The sequence below is a fragment of the Ascidiella aspersa genome, chromosome 6 (assembly GCF_963924565.1).
Source record: "Ascidiella aspersa chromosome 6, kaAscAspe10.2, whole genome shotgun sequence".
Classification (NCBI taxonomy): Eukaryota; Metazoa; Chordata; class Ascidiacea; order Phlebobranchia; family Ascidiidae; genus Ascidiella; species Ascidiella aspersa.
In genome coordinates, this window is record NC_139452.1 from 32,880,139 (window position 1) to 32,895,911 (window position 15,773).

At 37.2% G+C, this 15,773-nt stretch overlaps 2 protein-coding genes and 1 pseudogene across 4 annotated transcripts; 1 reads left to right on the forward strand and 2 right to left on the reverse strand.

The window, feature by feature from the left end:
• Nucleotides 1–284: 284 nt before the first annotated feature.
• LOC146141356 (protein stum homolog) lies at nucleotides 285–13,571 on the forward strand. Of its 3 annotated transcripts, XM_083391508.1 has the most exons (5): nucleotides 1,715–1,808; nucleotides 2,498–2,544; nucleotides 6,960–7,254; nucleotides 9,972–10,151; nucleotides 12,304–13,571. In XM_083391508.1, exons 3-5 carry the CDS (start codon nucleotides 7,020–7,022, stop codon nucleotides 12,372–12,374), a joined length of 486 nt encoding a protein of 161 aa, XP_083247634.1. In that variant the 5' UTR covers nucleotides 1,715–1,808; nucleotides 2,498–2,544; nucleotides 6,960–7,019; the 3' UTR covers nucleotides 12,375–13,571. The 3 variants fall into 3 exon arrangements, 2 of the variants coding, with proteins under 2 accessions (XP_083247634.1, XP_083247635.1); XM_083391509.1 differs by lacking the exon at nucleotides 1,715–1,808 and having other exon boundaries at nucleotides 2,201–2,544; XR_014501295.1 differs by lacking the exons at nucleotides 9,972–10,151; nucleotides 12,304–13,571 and having other exon boundaries at nucleotides 285–1,808; nucleotides 6,960–7,035.
• LOC146141357 (ciliary microtubule associated protein 1A pseudogene) lies at nucleotides 3,347–4,105 on the reverse strand (annotated as a pseudogene).
• Nucleotides 13,572–14,667: 1,096 nt separating the features above from the next.
• Nucleotides 14,668–15,561, reverse strand: LOC146141358 (testis-specific serine/threonine-protein kinase 1-like). Its single transcript, XM_083392895.1, has one exon. It carries the CDS (start codon nucleotides 15,559–15,561, stop codon nucleotides 14,668–14,670), a length of 894 nt encoding a protein of 297 aa, XP_083249021.1.
• Between the last annotated feature and the right edge of the window lie 212 nt (nucleotides 15,562–15,773).

Sequence of the window (15,773 nt, forward strand, 5' to 3'; positions counted from 1 at the left end):
CCTTTTCGTTGATGTTTAAAAATACATTTACGTCTTTTCTATGCAATGTTTATTATGGATTTTTCGTATAATTAATACTTTATTTAATGATTAAACGATCGCTTCTATCTTATGTATTTAATGCAAATTTAACAATCAGTTAAAATCAGATTGTACGTTTAAAAAAATCATGTGATCTTTTTTTATATGTAAATACTTGTCTGTTGATTTAGGATCTTATTGATTCTTGAATAAAGCTTTCCAACAATATGCTTTACATTGTGTTACGATTTAGGTTAAAAAATTGTTACCAATTTAAACTATATTTTTGCTGTTTAAGAATCTGGCAATGTCAGATTCAGGTCGAACCATTTTGGTAAACCCTCTCAACCATGGAGATGTTTTAAGCAAAGTCACCATAATAAAACAATCTCTGCTGAGTAGTTACGGCCCAAGCGGGAGGATCAAGATTTGTGGCCAAGATGGAAGCCAAGAAACTACAGTTGGCAGTTCGTCTAACTTGTTGATTAACTCGGCTTTATTCGAAGAAATTCCACCCGCCTTAAAACTGTTTTTTGCGGCAGTTAAAGAACATTTGAAAGTCCATTATGATTTTGGGTTATTTTGCTTGATTTTTAGTTTATCATTGATTGAAGCTGGAATTAAGAGTGGTATTCCACAATGTACAGTGGCGAAATGCTACAGATATTTTCTGCAAGAAATTCTCAAAGAAGACACAATTTCAATGGTTACTCAAAAAATTGACATTTCAAAGATTTTTCCTCTTATGAATTTGGTTTCAGGCATTTTAAAATCAAAACCTATTCTTTTGTTAAACTCTGAACAAACTGATCATTTATCATCTTTGTTGATTAAAGTTTTCTTGCGATGTATGCCGACAGACTGTTTGGGAAAAAAGTTAGATTGGCCTGTCCTGCATTTTCAACATAAAAGTCATTTTGAACAAAGTAAAGTTTTTGACGGAGTTTTGCTTAAATTGTCGCATCATACCGATGAAAGTTTAAGAGAGATGTTTCGAAATTTTAATAAAAGTAAAGAATTGAATGTTATATTATTGGACGTTACTATTGAAGTTGGCAGCTTAAAAAATAACACATCTGTTTCAGATAAAAGTCTGGTATCTAATACATTTTTGGAAAATTTTATCTTGAAATTTGGTGAAGATGTTTTATCAGCTGGAATTAAAGTTGTCTTCAACCAAAAAAATATTTGTGATAGTTTAAAACATTTTTTTCTTCAACACAATATCTTGGTTCTGGACAGAATTGGTTTACAAAGTATTTCTTCCCTCCAAAAAATAAGCAAAACTAGAATTATGGGATTTATAAATGATGATGTAACTTTATGTAAAGGATCTATCGACGGAATTTCTCTGGCAGAAGTCGGCAAAACTTTATACGTTCATGTGACAAACAATTCCGTCCCACTTAGTAGCTTGGTTGTCGGCATCCAAAGTGAGATGTTTTTACCAGACTTAAAACATGTATGTTGGGCGAGTATTAATGCGATAGACGCAACTCTGCGCTTACAGAAGGTTTTGGTCGGCGGAGGGAAGCTGGAATTGCTTTTATCACAACATTTAAAAACACATTTCTCAAATGTTGAGCTTTTGAAACCAATTTGTCCACCTGGACAGTTTAAAGCTTGTTTGGAAGGTTTCTGCAAAGTTCTTTCCACACTTGGAACTGGTTTGGAGTCAAATGATGAGATTTATGATGCTTTCGATGCAAAATTAAACGCTTTGGTTGTCGCTATACAAACTGCAGCAATGGTGCTGGAAATACAATTCCAAATTATTGGATGAAAAGGTAAGTAGCTTCTTGCTAACTTTCATTCATAATTAAATTTTAACTAAAAAGATTAAAGTGTGCTATTTCATGATAAAATATCCATATGCATGCAGATCTACTGACAAAAAAGAGACAAAATACAAAATATAAATAGTTTGTGTCTAAGTTTATATAATTAAAATAAGTAAAACATGTCTCACTTTTCTTGGTTTGATAGTTGTATGCAGTGCATGTCAACAAATAAAAGCTTAAGGAATAATTATAAATATTTTTGTTTAATATTTAATAGAGTATTTTTTTAATTCATTAAAGATTATATTTTCTTTTGTAAAATACAAAAGAACTGCTTTTCCTAAGAAATCAAGCAGACCAAACCGGGTTACGTTTTCAGGATGGGCAGCCTTTTATTAAACTCTGATTGCACTTTTACAATAGCTTAAACACAAATTTCTGATTAAATCAAGTTTCAGGCTTGTTCTTCCGTATAAGGTCAATGTATTGTATAGTATTAGTGCAACGTTTGTAATTCTATTATACTGGCATTATAAACTTTATATATCTTGGAAATAACCTTAGCTAAAATATCCACCTATTCTCAGGGAATTATTTTCCACATGCTATATAAGAAAAAAAATCATACTTTTTATGATTTTTTATTTTATTTTAATATTGTACCTGTAAATAATTGTTTTGTTTGTGTTTTAAAGGGGGCACTGTTACCAAGTTGTTGAGGTCTCTTCGGAAATTTGCACCAGTAGGTTATTTTTATATTTGTATGTTGCAAGGTTAAAACATAGAAATAGATCAATATATCAGTTTATTGATAACATTTTGCTTCTGGCCCCTAAAAATATTGGTGTTTAGCATCATGCCAAGGTAATATGCAAAATAGGTATATAAACTAAATCTGTTATTGGAAAAAAATTGTAAATTAACAGTTTTTGACATTTTCCAGGAATATAAAAAATCAGTATCGGGTATTGGTTCGCAAAAATGTGAAAAATCAGTTTCGGTCCAAAAAGTGATATCAGCCTATCTCTAGTAAATTGATGAATCTAAATTAAAAAAAATGTGAAAAAGTATTTAAACTAGCAGATAAATGTATTGTAAATATTGTTGTCAAGTTGTCCCTGTAAGAATGTTCATATTTGCTGCTGTAGCTTTTCGTATCAAACAACTATGGACTATTTATCAACCACAGAGGCACAAAAATGTTTTACTCCTACCATACAAAACTTATAGTAGCAGAAACTTTAAAGCTAATCTAATCGAAGGTGTCTGTGTGTCTGTTTGTCTGTGTGCGTTAAACACCTCCTTGATGGTAATTACCTCCTAACTAATAACTTACAATCATAAAACTAGAAAATATTCGACTAAAAAACAGTACTCAATGTTCGTTTGTTTCGTAACAATGCTCTTCTGTCTTGCGATTATGACGTAGTTAACGTCATCTGCGACTAACAACTAAATTGTGACGTAACAGCGATCGCCAGAAACGACAACGTCACAAAAGAAAACACGCGACAAAGTTTTGAAATATTTTATTTTCGCTATTTTCACGCTTCACCGCACTCGTTCACAAAGGGGGTAATATACTCGGAGTGACGTATCCCGGTGGAATATTGGGGGGCTCGGGGCCGGTTTATGTTCACCCTCTCGGGGTAATGCGCCCCCGGGCCTGGTTTCTTGGTCTTGTCCCCTGGCATGTACCTCCTGGCCAGCATCGAGAACCCAGGGGCGCGTTTGCGGTAGATGTTGGGGTCTACTGTGTTGTAGCGGGCAGACCCGGGCGTTTTGGCCAAATCCTCGTCGAAGCTGCCGGTCCTGGACCTCCCTGTCATCGAGTAACTGGCGCTGGAGAACTTGTTGATCACTTTGCTGCCAAGCAGACTCGGCAGGCCGTAGTTGTTGGGGGAGGGGTACGAGTCGCACTGCCGGTACCGGGTCCGCGACCCCATCGAGTACTTGGGGGCGTGTTTCTCGCCCTGGGGGTGCACCTTCTCATTCTGGTACTTCCCTGGACCCGGGGTCTTGAACACATTCGGGTCTTTGGGTCTCCCCAGGATGGAATAGTGGGGGGTACCGTCCTTACCGCCCCTGGTGTACCTTGGTTCGATGTAGTAAACCGGTCCAGGGCTGTATTTGTTGTCGGTGATGAAAGAGTTGCCAAGTCTCTTTCCAAACGAGTAAGCTGGTTTCTGGTGTTTGGTGAAATCGTGGCCGATGAAGCCACAGGTCGAGGGCAGGGCGTATCTGCCGGAACCTGGACCCCTTAGCTTGGCTGCAATGATCAGGTTCGATTCCTTGTCCTCCATTTTATTGCAGCTTTCGTTCCAGCAGAAATTATTTTGTTTAGTTTTCACTTCAGGTTGCTATTGCCATTGTTACAAGGAGGCATTGTGACGTAATAATGGTGCATTGTTGCTGAATGCTAGTATCAGCTGATTAAGAGAAATTTTGCAAAATTAGGAAATTAAGTCGAATGTTTTGCAATTTTAAGGCAGAAAAACAAAAATATAAACAAAATACAGTATGTTTATTCCATGAAACTTTTAGGTCAAATTTAACCGCGTTTGCACTTAATTTTCAGAGTTTTATGATTACCAAGTATTTATTTTAAAAAAAGTTTTTGAAAAGTGACCTTCTAGTGACTAGTCTTACTACGTAGTTAGTGGCTGTTTCAGTTTTGTGCAAATAAAGTTTTGACGTATCACATATGACGTCATGTGGTTACTGTGGAGTGACGTAATACAAATCGGGCCTAATTTTTCTTATTTGCGCAACAAGCAACGAATGATTTTTTTTACTTATCAAAGTGAAACATATTTCGGTCGATTTATTTCATCCGCGAGGTGGCAATGTTGCAGTGCGCGAAGATGTTCTATGTGACGTCACAGTAGTGTAGACAATGGACGGTTTAGTCGTCACAATGTGCAGGGCAGATTGAAGCGAAGATGAGAAATGGTTAAGTTTCTGCAGTTTGTGAAAAGTTTTGTGTTACAAGGAGCACAATAATTTTCCGGATTTTTGTGAAGTGAATGTTAAAAAAACTATTTCTGCAAGACTGGATGTAATATAAAAGTGTTTTGTCTAATTTGTAAAGTCATTTCCAGATCTGTACAATGCACGGCAAAAACACCAAAATGCGACCCGCGGTTCAATATTATTTTTCGGTTTATTTATTCGTGTTTAAATAAATGCTGGATTATTAATTTATTGCAAGATGTCAACATTAATTTATTGGTAGTAAACCTGCTAGACAGTTGGTTTTTTAACTTGGTGAAATGTGTTCCTCTACTTATTGGAATTTTACACGTTACAACGGTTACATGTTGGATTCTTAGTAGTGTACCAATAAAGTTTTACTGTTGCGTAGCACCTAGTGTCCTAGTTCCAAATGAAACACTTTTGCCTAATTATATTTAAGCAATAAAATAAATGAAAAGGTCAATTGATAAAGAGAAACATACCTTACGACAGCCGCAATTATCTTACGCTTGCAAATTATGTTGGCTTCCCACTTGGCTTCTGAAAGTTGCTTGAGTAACAATACTGGCGCATGCGCACAACCGACAACCACTCGCTTGTTTTGAAAGTAGTTCGTAACCCAACAAAGTCACAAAATCCCCTGAAGCGATACTTTTTGGCCAGAAATTGAACGTTTTATAAACGAATCAGTTTATTTAACATTTTTCATATGAGTTTTTGTTACAGTCACAATTAACCCCTTGCCGAAAAATAACATTCTATTCTGAATTTTTAGTTCGAGATTTGACAAACAATCATGATTATCGAACTTAATCTGTACCAAATGAATTGTAATAAAATTATACCGTAGTATTGATTTTCGTACAAAGTTATTTTTGCCTATAAGTAAAGATTTGTTTTTAAAATTGATAAGGATTTAGTTTTAGTATTTGCCTTGTTATTTTAAAACGATTGAAAGGTTGTTAAGTTTGATCCATCAGTATAGATGGTTTGTTGAAACTGTGCAAGTTTTATTTTGATGAGCACTCGGACTCGAAGGAGACCACGAAAGGAAACCAAAAAAAAGTCCCGAGCCGAGTTGCGCATGCGCAGTACAAAAAAAAACGACAAAGACGCGAAATGTAAATTGTAAAGGCTAAGTATTTTCCAACCACGTTTTGTGGGTGGATGGATTATTATAACAGCTATGAGTAGATTGCTATAATTCCACGTTATCTTAGTAAATGGGTGAAGTAAATACTTAGAGTCGAAGCCGTACTTTATTTTTTCGACCTGGGGTTCCGATTGCGTAAACCTAATACTTAGCTCACCATACAAGTCCTGCAAGTGCGCTAGCAAAAAAATTAAATGCATAGGTTTGGTGTTAAGGGGAAAATAAAGATAAAACCTGGCCATTATTTCATGTTAATATAAATCAAAATAAAGAAAACTTCTTTTCAGTTTAAGCGTTTGTTCCACCTGCTAATTTATGCTGATCTTAACTTTCTAAATGACCAATAAATGATTGAGTGTGCAAGATTTGCACAGTAACTTGATAGTTGGGGTTAAGGTCATCTATTATTCATCCGCCACAATCTAGAACTTGTCTTTCACTTGTGACGTATGTTTTTCGCGCGAACTCCATTGTTTCATAGAAATCTTACTCACCCTGTAGCGACCAGCTCATCATTTATTCATGAAGCACAAAATCGGGAATTACCTTATTTTGATGGCGCTGTGCGAGTATGACGTAATAATTGGATTGCAGCATGAACTGCAACAATGTAGCTCGGTAGAAATGAGAGGTCTGTGCGAAGATAGTTAGTAGAATAAAGCAAAGAAATGAAACCATTAGCATGGCTTTTAAACTTTTAAACTTATTTGGTGACACAAAGCAACAACATCTAAAGCGGATTATCTATAATACAAATGGCATCAAGACCAAAAAAGCACTAACGCATTCGATCAAGGTGTAAAACAGTTTGGATATCTTATTGCGAGGTTCGGCACCGGATTGTTCGCCCTTGTTTGGGGTTATTGGTGGGTAATGAGTGGGGTTAGAAATTGGGTTAGGGTTGGAATTATGAGGTGCGTTAGTGTTGTATTTAGGGGCGGGATTTGGAGAAAAATTGAATTGTTTAAATATTATTGTGACGGTCAAGGTCTAATTGTTTTTCTCACTTGCTTTGTTCTTTCTTCCAGAACGAAATTGTGACGTCATATAGCCTATAATCAAAGTAGAATTGCTTGATTATCTCGAGAATGGCGAGCGAAAACGACGAGGGTTCAGCAACCCAGGTGCCCCTCACTGAACCCTCCCACACCGACAGCGCCCTTGCACCCCCCAGGGACGTCAATAGGGCTAAGGGGCGCAAGTTCTCGGGGCGCATAATGGAGGTGAGGGACCGCAGGGGGCGCCTCCAAGCGGCCATCCCCTATGTTCCGGGGGGCTGCGCTTGGTTCTTCCTGTTCCTCAACGTCTTCCTACCAGGAACAGGTCAGTCTTTTAAAATCTTTTTTTTCATTTACTTCAAAATGAATATACTGTTGCTGCTAGATATTGTTCCTATTATAAAATTGTTCCTCCGGCAAAATTTTCATTAAACTAGCAACGCATCATATTCTGTGTAGTAGGGGCTTCAAAAGTTACAGTCTTGTTTTTTACTTTATCTATTTATCTTAAAGCAGTGGTTCCCTTTCCTTGCTTCATCCCGTTCAAATCAACAAACAATTATTGCACCTTCTACAATTGCTTAAATAACATAACCACCATGCAATAACCTACATCAGACATCTCCATCGAATTTTACTTTATACAAGTAACTGATAACACAGTAACGCAATCCCAAAATGTGAGTAAGTTATACATTTATCTGAGCAACGAACTAAATTACATACATTTTCTGTGTCTCATTCAGCATCACCGCACCCCCTGGGAATAGTTCTCATCCCTGGTTAAGAAACCCTGTCCAAGTGTGTCGTAAGCCAAAAAGGTCTGAAATGATTGCTTCAACATCGCGGTTGTTGTCCAACTTGTTTTGAGCAGATGATTTGATTTATTTGTTTTGATTTATTGGCCGCGACTGTTTAGTGTAGACAGCTGTTAGCGCCTCAATAATGTGATGGCTCGTGTTGCAACTTTAAATGATTTATTACCTTTAAACCTCACCACCGTAAACACAAAAGTCTGTATTTGTCGCCCATATGCTCTCACTCCTTATCTCATGATACGATGCACTGTAAGAAAGTTTTACAAATTATATTGTGACCAATAAATATAGAAATGTTTTTGTTAATACTAATTTCGTTTCATATTTTCATGCAAAGTGTTTTGGCAAATGTTAGTAGTTAAAAAAATGCCAGCCCCTTATATATTTGCGACAAAGTGCTTCAATTATTCCACTTTAATCAAATTTCTGCATCCACTCACTTAATGCACTCAATAATTTCATTTCTCCGCCATATCTTTAAATCATCGATAAATATTCATCCGCAGGTTGCGCGACCCTCCGCTAGTTTTATTAATGCATGCCCCCCGCTGGGATTGATATAAATCTCCCCTGGATTGATTGAACCGAAATATTCCCATCGCAAATCTTCAATCGATTCATTTTAATGATTCATCTTCGGTTTTGGCCAATTTTTGTGGCCACTTTGAACGGCCGGCTCCATTCTACTAGGCTTTGTTTTTTTAACTTAAATGTGGTTAAAATATCCCGAAAACATGGTTTGCAAACTTGTAATTGTAGCAACTTGTAATGGTGAAATGTGTGGGTGGTTGCAATTTTTCGCTCGTCCATATTTCCTGTTCGATTGCATTATGGAAGTTGGCTTTGGAATATGTTTGGAAGTATGTTGATGAACCGTGAAGAAATTTAACGGTGTGCAATAATTGCATGGTTTTGTCGGTGCAAATAAAATTCCTTCAGTTTTGGCTTCATTAGAAAAAGGAAAATGTACGTTCCGGCGGCATTGCGTGGTTTCGGCGATATTCATCGCATAATTGTCGGCAGGAAGATGTTGCACTCGCCCGCTCGCCAATGAAAGTGCAATTCGGCCCGGCTGGCCAGTGGCTTCGGCGAAGAATCGTTGTTGTTATTAGACAGACTGGATTCAATTTGTTGATTTGCGCAAAATAACTTATGCCAATTATTGCGTAAAACGCTGACGATGCACACTGCAGAATTAAATCGACAAAACGTACCGCATCTAAAGAAAAAGTCCTTTGCATTGAATACCCCGGCAAACAAGGAAGGACGGCCATTATTAGAAAACATGTCGACGCACCAAAGTAATGAGCAGGTTGAATTATTATTGGTGGGAATAGTTGGTTAGGTGCTTTCCCACTTTTTGGTCGATGTTTCGTTTCTTTTTCCCACTTTTTGGTCGATGTTTCGTTTCTTATGTATTGGTTAGTGAGCATCTTTGGCTTTGACACAAGAAAAATAATTTACCATGTGAATAATTTACCATGTGTATAAAGTTGAGTATAACAGTCCAGCAACCTGTTAAAATATGTTTTTAAAAAACCTTCTAAAAAACTCCTTGCTTGTGTCCACAAAGTGCGACACTTGATCCATTGGTCGCCGGTTAATTCGCTTCTCTCAGTTGATCCACCATCGACTTGGGACCGCCAGAAGTTTTATTTGATGTTGTGGATGTTGAATGATTGGTTTATTTGCCACTGACGATGTAGGATTAGCTTCAAGCCAACAATTGTCCGGGGATTGAACTATGAGCTCAGACGTTTAATAAACCTTTAAATGAAGAGTTAGTTATGTCTATGATTTAAGCAGGGTTTGATTAAATATGGTTGACTTTAATATTGGAACGCTCTTGTATTGTCCTGGGGGTTGCAACGCCGACTAAAAACATTTCTAGATTTCATTTGTTAAAGTCAGGTAGTTTGCATTTTTTACTATGTTTTACGGAAGTTGCTTATTGGGTTTTGCTAAGTCATTCACTTTGCACCATTACAAAATAGGCGTTTAGAAAGGTCTAAATTCTTTCATTGGAATAAAAATGCAAATTTTACTGGCTTCTGCACAAGAGTTGTCTGTAATATGTCTTTCATTCCTATTTCGTAACAAAAGTCCCGTGGCCACGTGTGCCATTAAAATAATTTTAAAAGTTAAAATCAACGCGCGATGCATCGTTTGTCGGTTTTATGACGTCACAAACACAGCTTCATAAACAATACCCCCATATATCCAGGTACTTTTCTGATGGGGTTCGCTGCATTGTGTGGGGCTCGAACCAACTCCAAGAAGCCCAACAAGTGCGTTGATTGTCTCCTCAACTTCGCAACTGGATTCCTACAAACTCTCACCGCGCTAATCATCGTTGGATGGGTCTGGAGCATTTACTGGGGAATGCACGCCGTCACACAAGCTAGTAAGTGCACTGCTACGTCACACAAGCTAGTAAGCACACTGTTACGTCACACAAGCTAGTAAGCACACTGTTACGTCACACAAGCTAGTAAGTGCACTGTTACGTCACAATAAGCACTCTGTTGCGTCACACAAGCTAGTAAGTACACTGTTGCGTCACATGAAGTAGGTTGTTACGTCACACAATAAACACATTGTATGTCACTGATGAAATAGTCCCGCTTTAATAATAAAACCTCGCATTTACTTTTTTTTATTCTATTTGAATAATAGACTTATGATGCTGGATTGGCGAAATATAATTCTCTATTAATGACTAGAACTTATTAATGACTGGTTTTTACTTAGAGAAGGTCTGAAGTATATATTACTTTTCTGTTTACTATTCCAAGAACAACCCCAGTGAGATACGCGCACGACAACATATTTACATACCTTTAAATATGTTTTCTATAGCAATGGTTCTCAAACCTATTTTAACGCTGACCCCTAAAAATAACCTTTGTAATTGCAAAGAGCGTTAGATTTTTGCGAGGGTGCAGTCCAATTTTTTCCTTGGCATAAAACCGCAAACTAAAATTACTAGGTTTTTCGAAAAGCAACTTTAAATATTTAATTAAAATTTGCGTTAAAGTGCTGAGAGTTGATAAACACTTTAACGCCGCCTAATTTGTTGAGAGAAGCAAGTCTTCTAATGTGCTTCCCCAAATACTTAACTTACCGCCACATAAATAACAGCGTCAACTCTGTCTTGATGTAATTTGAAGGTCACTGATGCAAACAATATCTAGGGAATTTCCATCCTGACCAGATGGTAAGCGCATCAATTTATAGAGGAATCGAAAGTTGTGTAAAAACATAAAACTGAATTTGTCCACTTTTATGATTTCGAAGAAAATGTCAAAACAAACTTCAGATCGCTTTAATCACTGCATTCTGTGTTAAGTGATAGTATCAACACTCGTCCGATACTAGGGTGGTATCGGTACTCGTCCGATACTAGGGTGGTATCGGTACTCGTCCGATACTAGGGTGGTATCGGTACTCGTCCGATACTAGGGTGGTATCGGTACTCGTCCGATACTAGGGTGGTATCGGTACTCGTCCGATACTAGGGTGGTATCGGTACTCGTCCGATACTAGGGTGGTATCGGTGCCGATCCGATACTAGATTAATGTAGAAATTCCAACCCTGGTTCAACGCAGCGATTTTTATCTTGAAAGTTGGTTTGTCAAAAACTATTAGGTAACAACTGGAGGAACTTTTACCACAAAAGCAGATTTTGCACAAATAACCCGGGAAACAATCACCAACGCACTTTTCAATTTCATGCATTTTGCTTTGAGCATACTTATGACGTCATTGGTATCGGATTAGTGTGGGACATCCTGAGTCCTGATGCAACTTCCCACTTTGTCGGGATCAAATGAATCGCCGCTTATTTGGCGAATGATCCAATTTTAAACCTTATTGATTTCTCATCCAAGAATTGGACAGCGCCTGAATTATTGATGCAGTGCGCATGCGCAGAATATCCCCGAATTATTTGTCGGACTTGAGGGTGTAAATATTTATTGTGTCGCCATTTAAATATTGATACAGTTTTAACTTATCTTATAAATAATTAAAATACCCAATGTTTGATTGAGCGACAGAGTTTCCAAGACTTAGTTAGGAAATTGACTTCAAATAAAAAAATATTGATGATAAATAAGTTTAAAATCACCATTCTATATTTAGTCGCTCACCTAATATTTCAAACTGAGGTGAAGGTTTGGCGATGTACAAGTGATGACGTAACATCTTATCGTTGAGCAAAACACAATTTGTAAAACAGCCTTTTTAAAAAAACTGATAATGATAAAAGCTCGTATCGATACGTCTTAGTCAAGATAATTTCTATTTACTCGAACTTTTTGGCTTTGCAATTTATTATTGAGCTACATTACAGGTCCGTGCATAATGGCGTGCCTAAGCCTTTTTATGACAATTGTTTACACTTATAACTTAAATGTGGTAAATCCCAAGTTCAACATTTGCTGGATCCGGCTTATAAAATAATTATTACGAAACATTCAACAAACGGTTTCGTTCTTCAAGTTCAGAACTTAATTTTGTTTTTCGTTAAAATTAATAAAAATATATTTTTTAGACGAAACTCACCGACGACCGCCACCAGATGGCGACAAGGACACCCACATTTACAATCCTCCGAAAGATTAAAAAGTTTTGCTGTTTTCGCTCAACTTCCAACAATTTCCACCATAGTTAACAGTGGAAGCCCCTAAACCTCACAATGGAAACTTAAACTTATCTCGCTCCGAACATACTTCAGCATATTACGTCATCATGTGAAATTGCCTTGACAAAGTGTGGTCGCGTATTCCCCCGGTCGTGGGTTCGAATCTCACCAAAGCACCAGTTTAGTGGTTGCTGATTTCTTGGACGAAATATTGATTTTAATATACGTATTGATTTAACTATTTATTTTGTAACATGTTGCCTATATACTTATGTTAACAGCTGTAAGAATTCCAATAGCTTCTAACGTACATGATTTTAAAAATATTGAAATTATTCAGTTCGAACTTTTTAGTTGTAAGCGAACTTGCAAACTCCAAAATATACCCACAATGAAATATAACTGAGCACAAAATTGGCCATAATTAAGTTTTAAAATGAATTTTGGAGCTCAATGGTTGAAGGCTGTAGTAAAATGTAGTAAGAATATGAAAGGCCGTCATACATAAATGCTAAGTAGGTATCATTTTGAACGTTTTAAGTATCTCTTTATTCATTTCAACATGTAAATGAATTCCTATTTATAATAGTGTTACTGAGGATGAAATTTAGCTTACACAGCTCGTTTTTTGTGAGTTATTTTGTCTTTTGCGTCGATGTTTTAACCAATCCCAGCTCAAGTTACAACAAGCCTTGTGTGACGTCACAAACCTCACATCGCGCGCACTGGTTTGACCTTGACTCGCCCTTGCCCAGCGGTGGGAGTCTATTCGCAGAAGACCGCATTTCCAACTTATTATTAGACGCCATTTCACCACAGAACACTGTGTGACGTCATAACTAGACTTCGCGAAACGAAAAGTATGTTCGTTCGAATCTGTCGTCGCGATAATTTCAAAAATATTTTATTGTTGCTGTTATTGACAGCAATTAACGCATTTAAAGCAATTGCCAAACTTCTTGTCAGAATTGTCTGTGATACTTATCGCAGCCGATGAATATTTCACCGTTTGTTGTTGTTGTTTTGCGACTTATTTTTGTTGTGAACTGTCGATTTTGGATTGTGCTTTACTTCTTGCATTTTTACTTGTTTTGCGGACTTTGCATGCCTTCGTGTTATCAAGATGGAAATTTTGTTTACTGCGTTAAAAAGCGAATAAAAATGTCTTCATAAACATATTTTTTTTGTGTGGCTTTCGTATTACTAAGAAAGTTCAACAGTTTGCAACTAGTTGATACGTATGCAAAATATGCCTATTGCTGACTAACTGCTAGTTATGTGATGTAGTTCCACAAGTGGGCTATGTTTTAAAAGACCGTTTGAGAAATTTGATAGGATTTCATGTTTGAAAATACTTTAAAAAACATCCGCTTCACTTTTTAACTGTGGCGTTAAATGCATTTCATGAGGCAGACAATTCACAAACAGTCGAACCACATTCGCACTGTCCAATGTTGTTGTGGGAATATTGTGGCGCATTCTGCAAGCACAAGCAGCCTGGTAGCAGTGGTGTGGAGCCATTAGTGGCGTCAGCTGCTACAGCAATTACTGATCCCATGGGACTTTAGGGTCTGCTCCAACAAATGCACAGCAGCCTGCTCCACCAATGCGGCTCAAAACGCCGTCCTTCTAATTAAGTTATCTGATGTTTTAATGAATCGGACAGGAAATGTAATAAGGGTGGCGTCTGTAAATGCACAGAAAATATTTCCAATTATCAAAAACAAAAACGTAAGTTTACGTTTAACCTGGATTTTGTGTGATCGTGACCAAATTAAGGCCATAACATTTCCAGTGACTTTTACGAAAATACAAGATTATTTTCGCATTAAATTTTGACATTAAACAAACATTCGTTTCCCTAGCACGAAAAACATTGAGGACGTTTGTCTTTATTTCGTAATTTGTGGATAATTGTGCGATTTATTGCTTCTTTTTCGCTTCTTTATTATTTTTGCTTGTGTAGTTCGTCGTGCTATCAGCACCTAGTGGATGAAACATAGCCATTTTTATACTTGGTTTTTAAATTAAATTAGCTTTGTTATTATTAATTTCAAACCCAGCCCACATATACGCAAGTGAACAATTTAAATAAACTTCGCTATATATAAGTTACTTTGATAATGCTATTTACATTAAACTAGGCCTACTATTAAACTTTGGGGTTTTCGAACTGATTAAAGCAATTTGGAAAACATAAAGAAAAATACACAAATCAATATTGTTTGGTATTTGTACATATTTTGGTCTCTCTTTTTACTGTTTATTACCGCGTTAAACTTGGCTCGTTGATTGTGCTTCTTCTTCTGGTAAAAGAGGTTTTGTGTACCAGGCGTGTTTCTTAATCTCAGTCATTCCATAGCGATGTTGTAAGTCGAAGTTTAGGGTTTTCGTCAGAAGGTCCTTAAGGTTCTTGTTAAAAGTGTGAACCATGCTGCTTGGAATATGTAAAGGCAACTTCTGGTCTTTAATGAGTAGTTTGATGTTGGAGTCACGAAATGGCATCGATGAACAAGCCATAATGTACAAAATAACCCCCAAACTCCAAATATCAGATATCTTTCCAACATAGGGGATTCCCTGCAGTAATTCAGGCGCTGCGTAAGCTGCACTTCCACAGAATGTTTTGCTCAGCTCATTTGGGCCAATTTCTCGCGCAAAACCGAAATCAGCAATCTTAATCATGTTCTTTTTGTTGAGAAGAATGTTTTCACACTTAAGATCTCTATGAACCAGACCACGGTCGTGCATATATTCCACTCCTGAGCACATTTCCTGAAACAACCTCCTGGATTCGTTATCTTTCACGGGACCTCTCAGCCGAATATACTGCAGCAGATCTCCATGTCCGCCCCATTCCAACGTGAAATAAAGTCGGCTGGAAATTTGAAAAAGTTCGTACAAACGAATCAAATGTGGGTGGTTTGTCATTTTCATGACGTCGATCTCCCGCGGTAGAAACTTCTCCAAAAAGTCTTTTGGCGCTGTTTTCTTGTTGATGATCTTCAGCGCCACTTTTATGGGGCCTTTTTCACCGCTGGATTTATTCCAAGTGGCATGCTTGACTTTTGAGTAAGTACCTTCGCCTAAATCGCCCAGCAAAGTGTAACCTTTCTTGGCTAAAAGTTGGGTGTCGTCCCCAGTTAGAAGGGCTTTCAACTTTCCCATCGAAAACTGGTTTATACTTCTTTAGTTTTACTGCATTTCTTTATTTTACAACAGTTTCCATCTTTATATTTCAACTGGGCCTTCATTTTCACCCAAATGCCATTTGATGAAGGTGTATAGTAAAACCCTTGTGACGCAAGAAACGCCGTTTGTTCGCAAACAATACAAGCTGGTCAGTTTTGACTTGGTAGTTTTCTGTTGAATTTCAACAA

Excerpts from the sequence above, each read along its gene's own strand:
- LOC146141356 (XM_083391508.1), top strand. The coding sequence starts at position 7,020 with ATGGCGAGCGAAAACGACGAGGGTTCAGCAACCCAGGTGCCCCTCACT. Across the intron at positions 7,255-9,971 it reads CGTCTTCCTACCAGGAACAG|GTACTTTTCTGATGGGGTTC; the intron begins GTCAGTCTTTTA and ends CCATATATCCAG. Across the intron at positions 10,152-12,303 it reads GCACGCCGTCACACAAGCTA|ACGAAACTCACCGACGACCG; the intron begins GTAAGTGCACTG and ends TATATTTTTTAG.
- LOC146141358 (XM_083392895.1), bottom strand. The coding sequence starts at position 15,561 with ATGGGAAAGTTGAAAGCCCTTCTAACTGGGGACGACACCCAACTTTTA.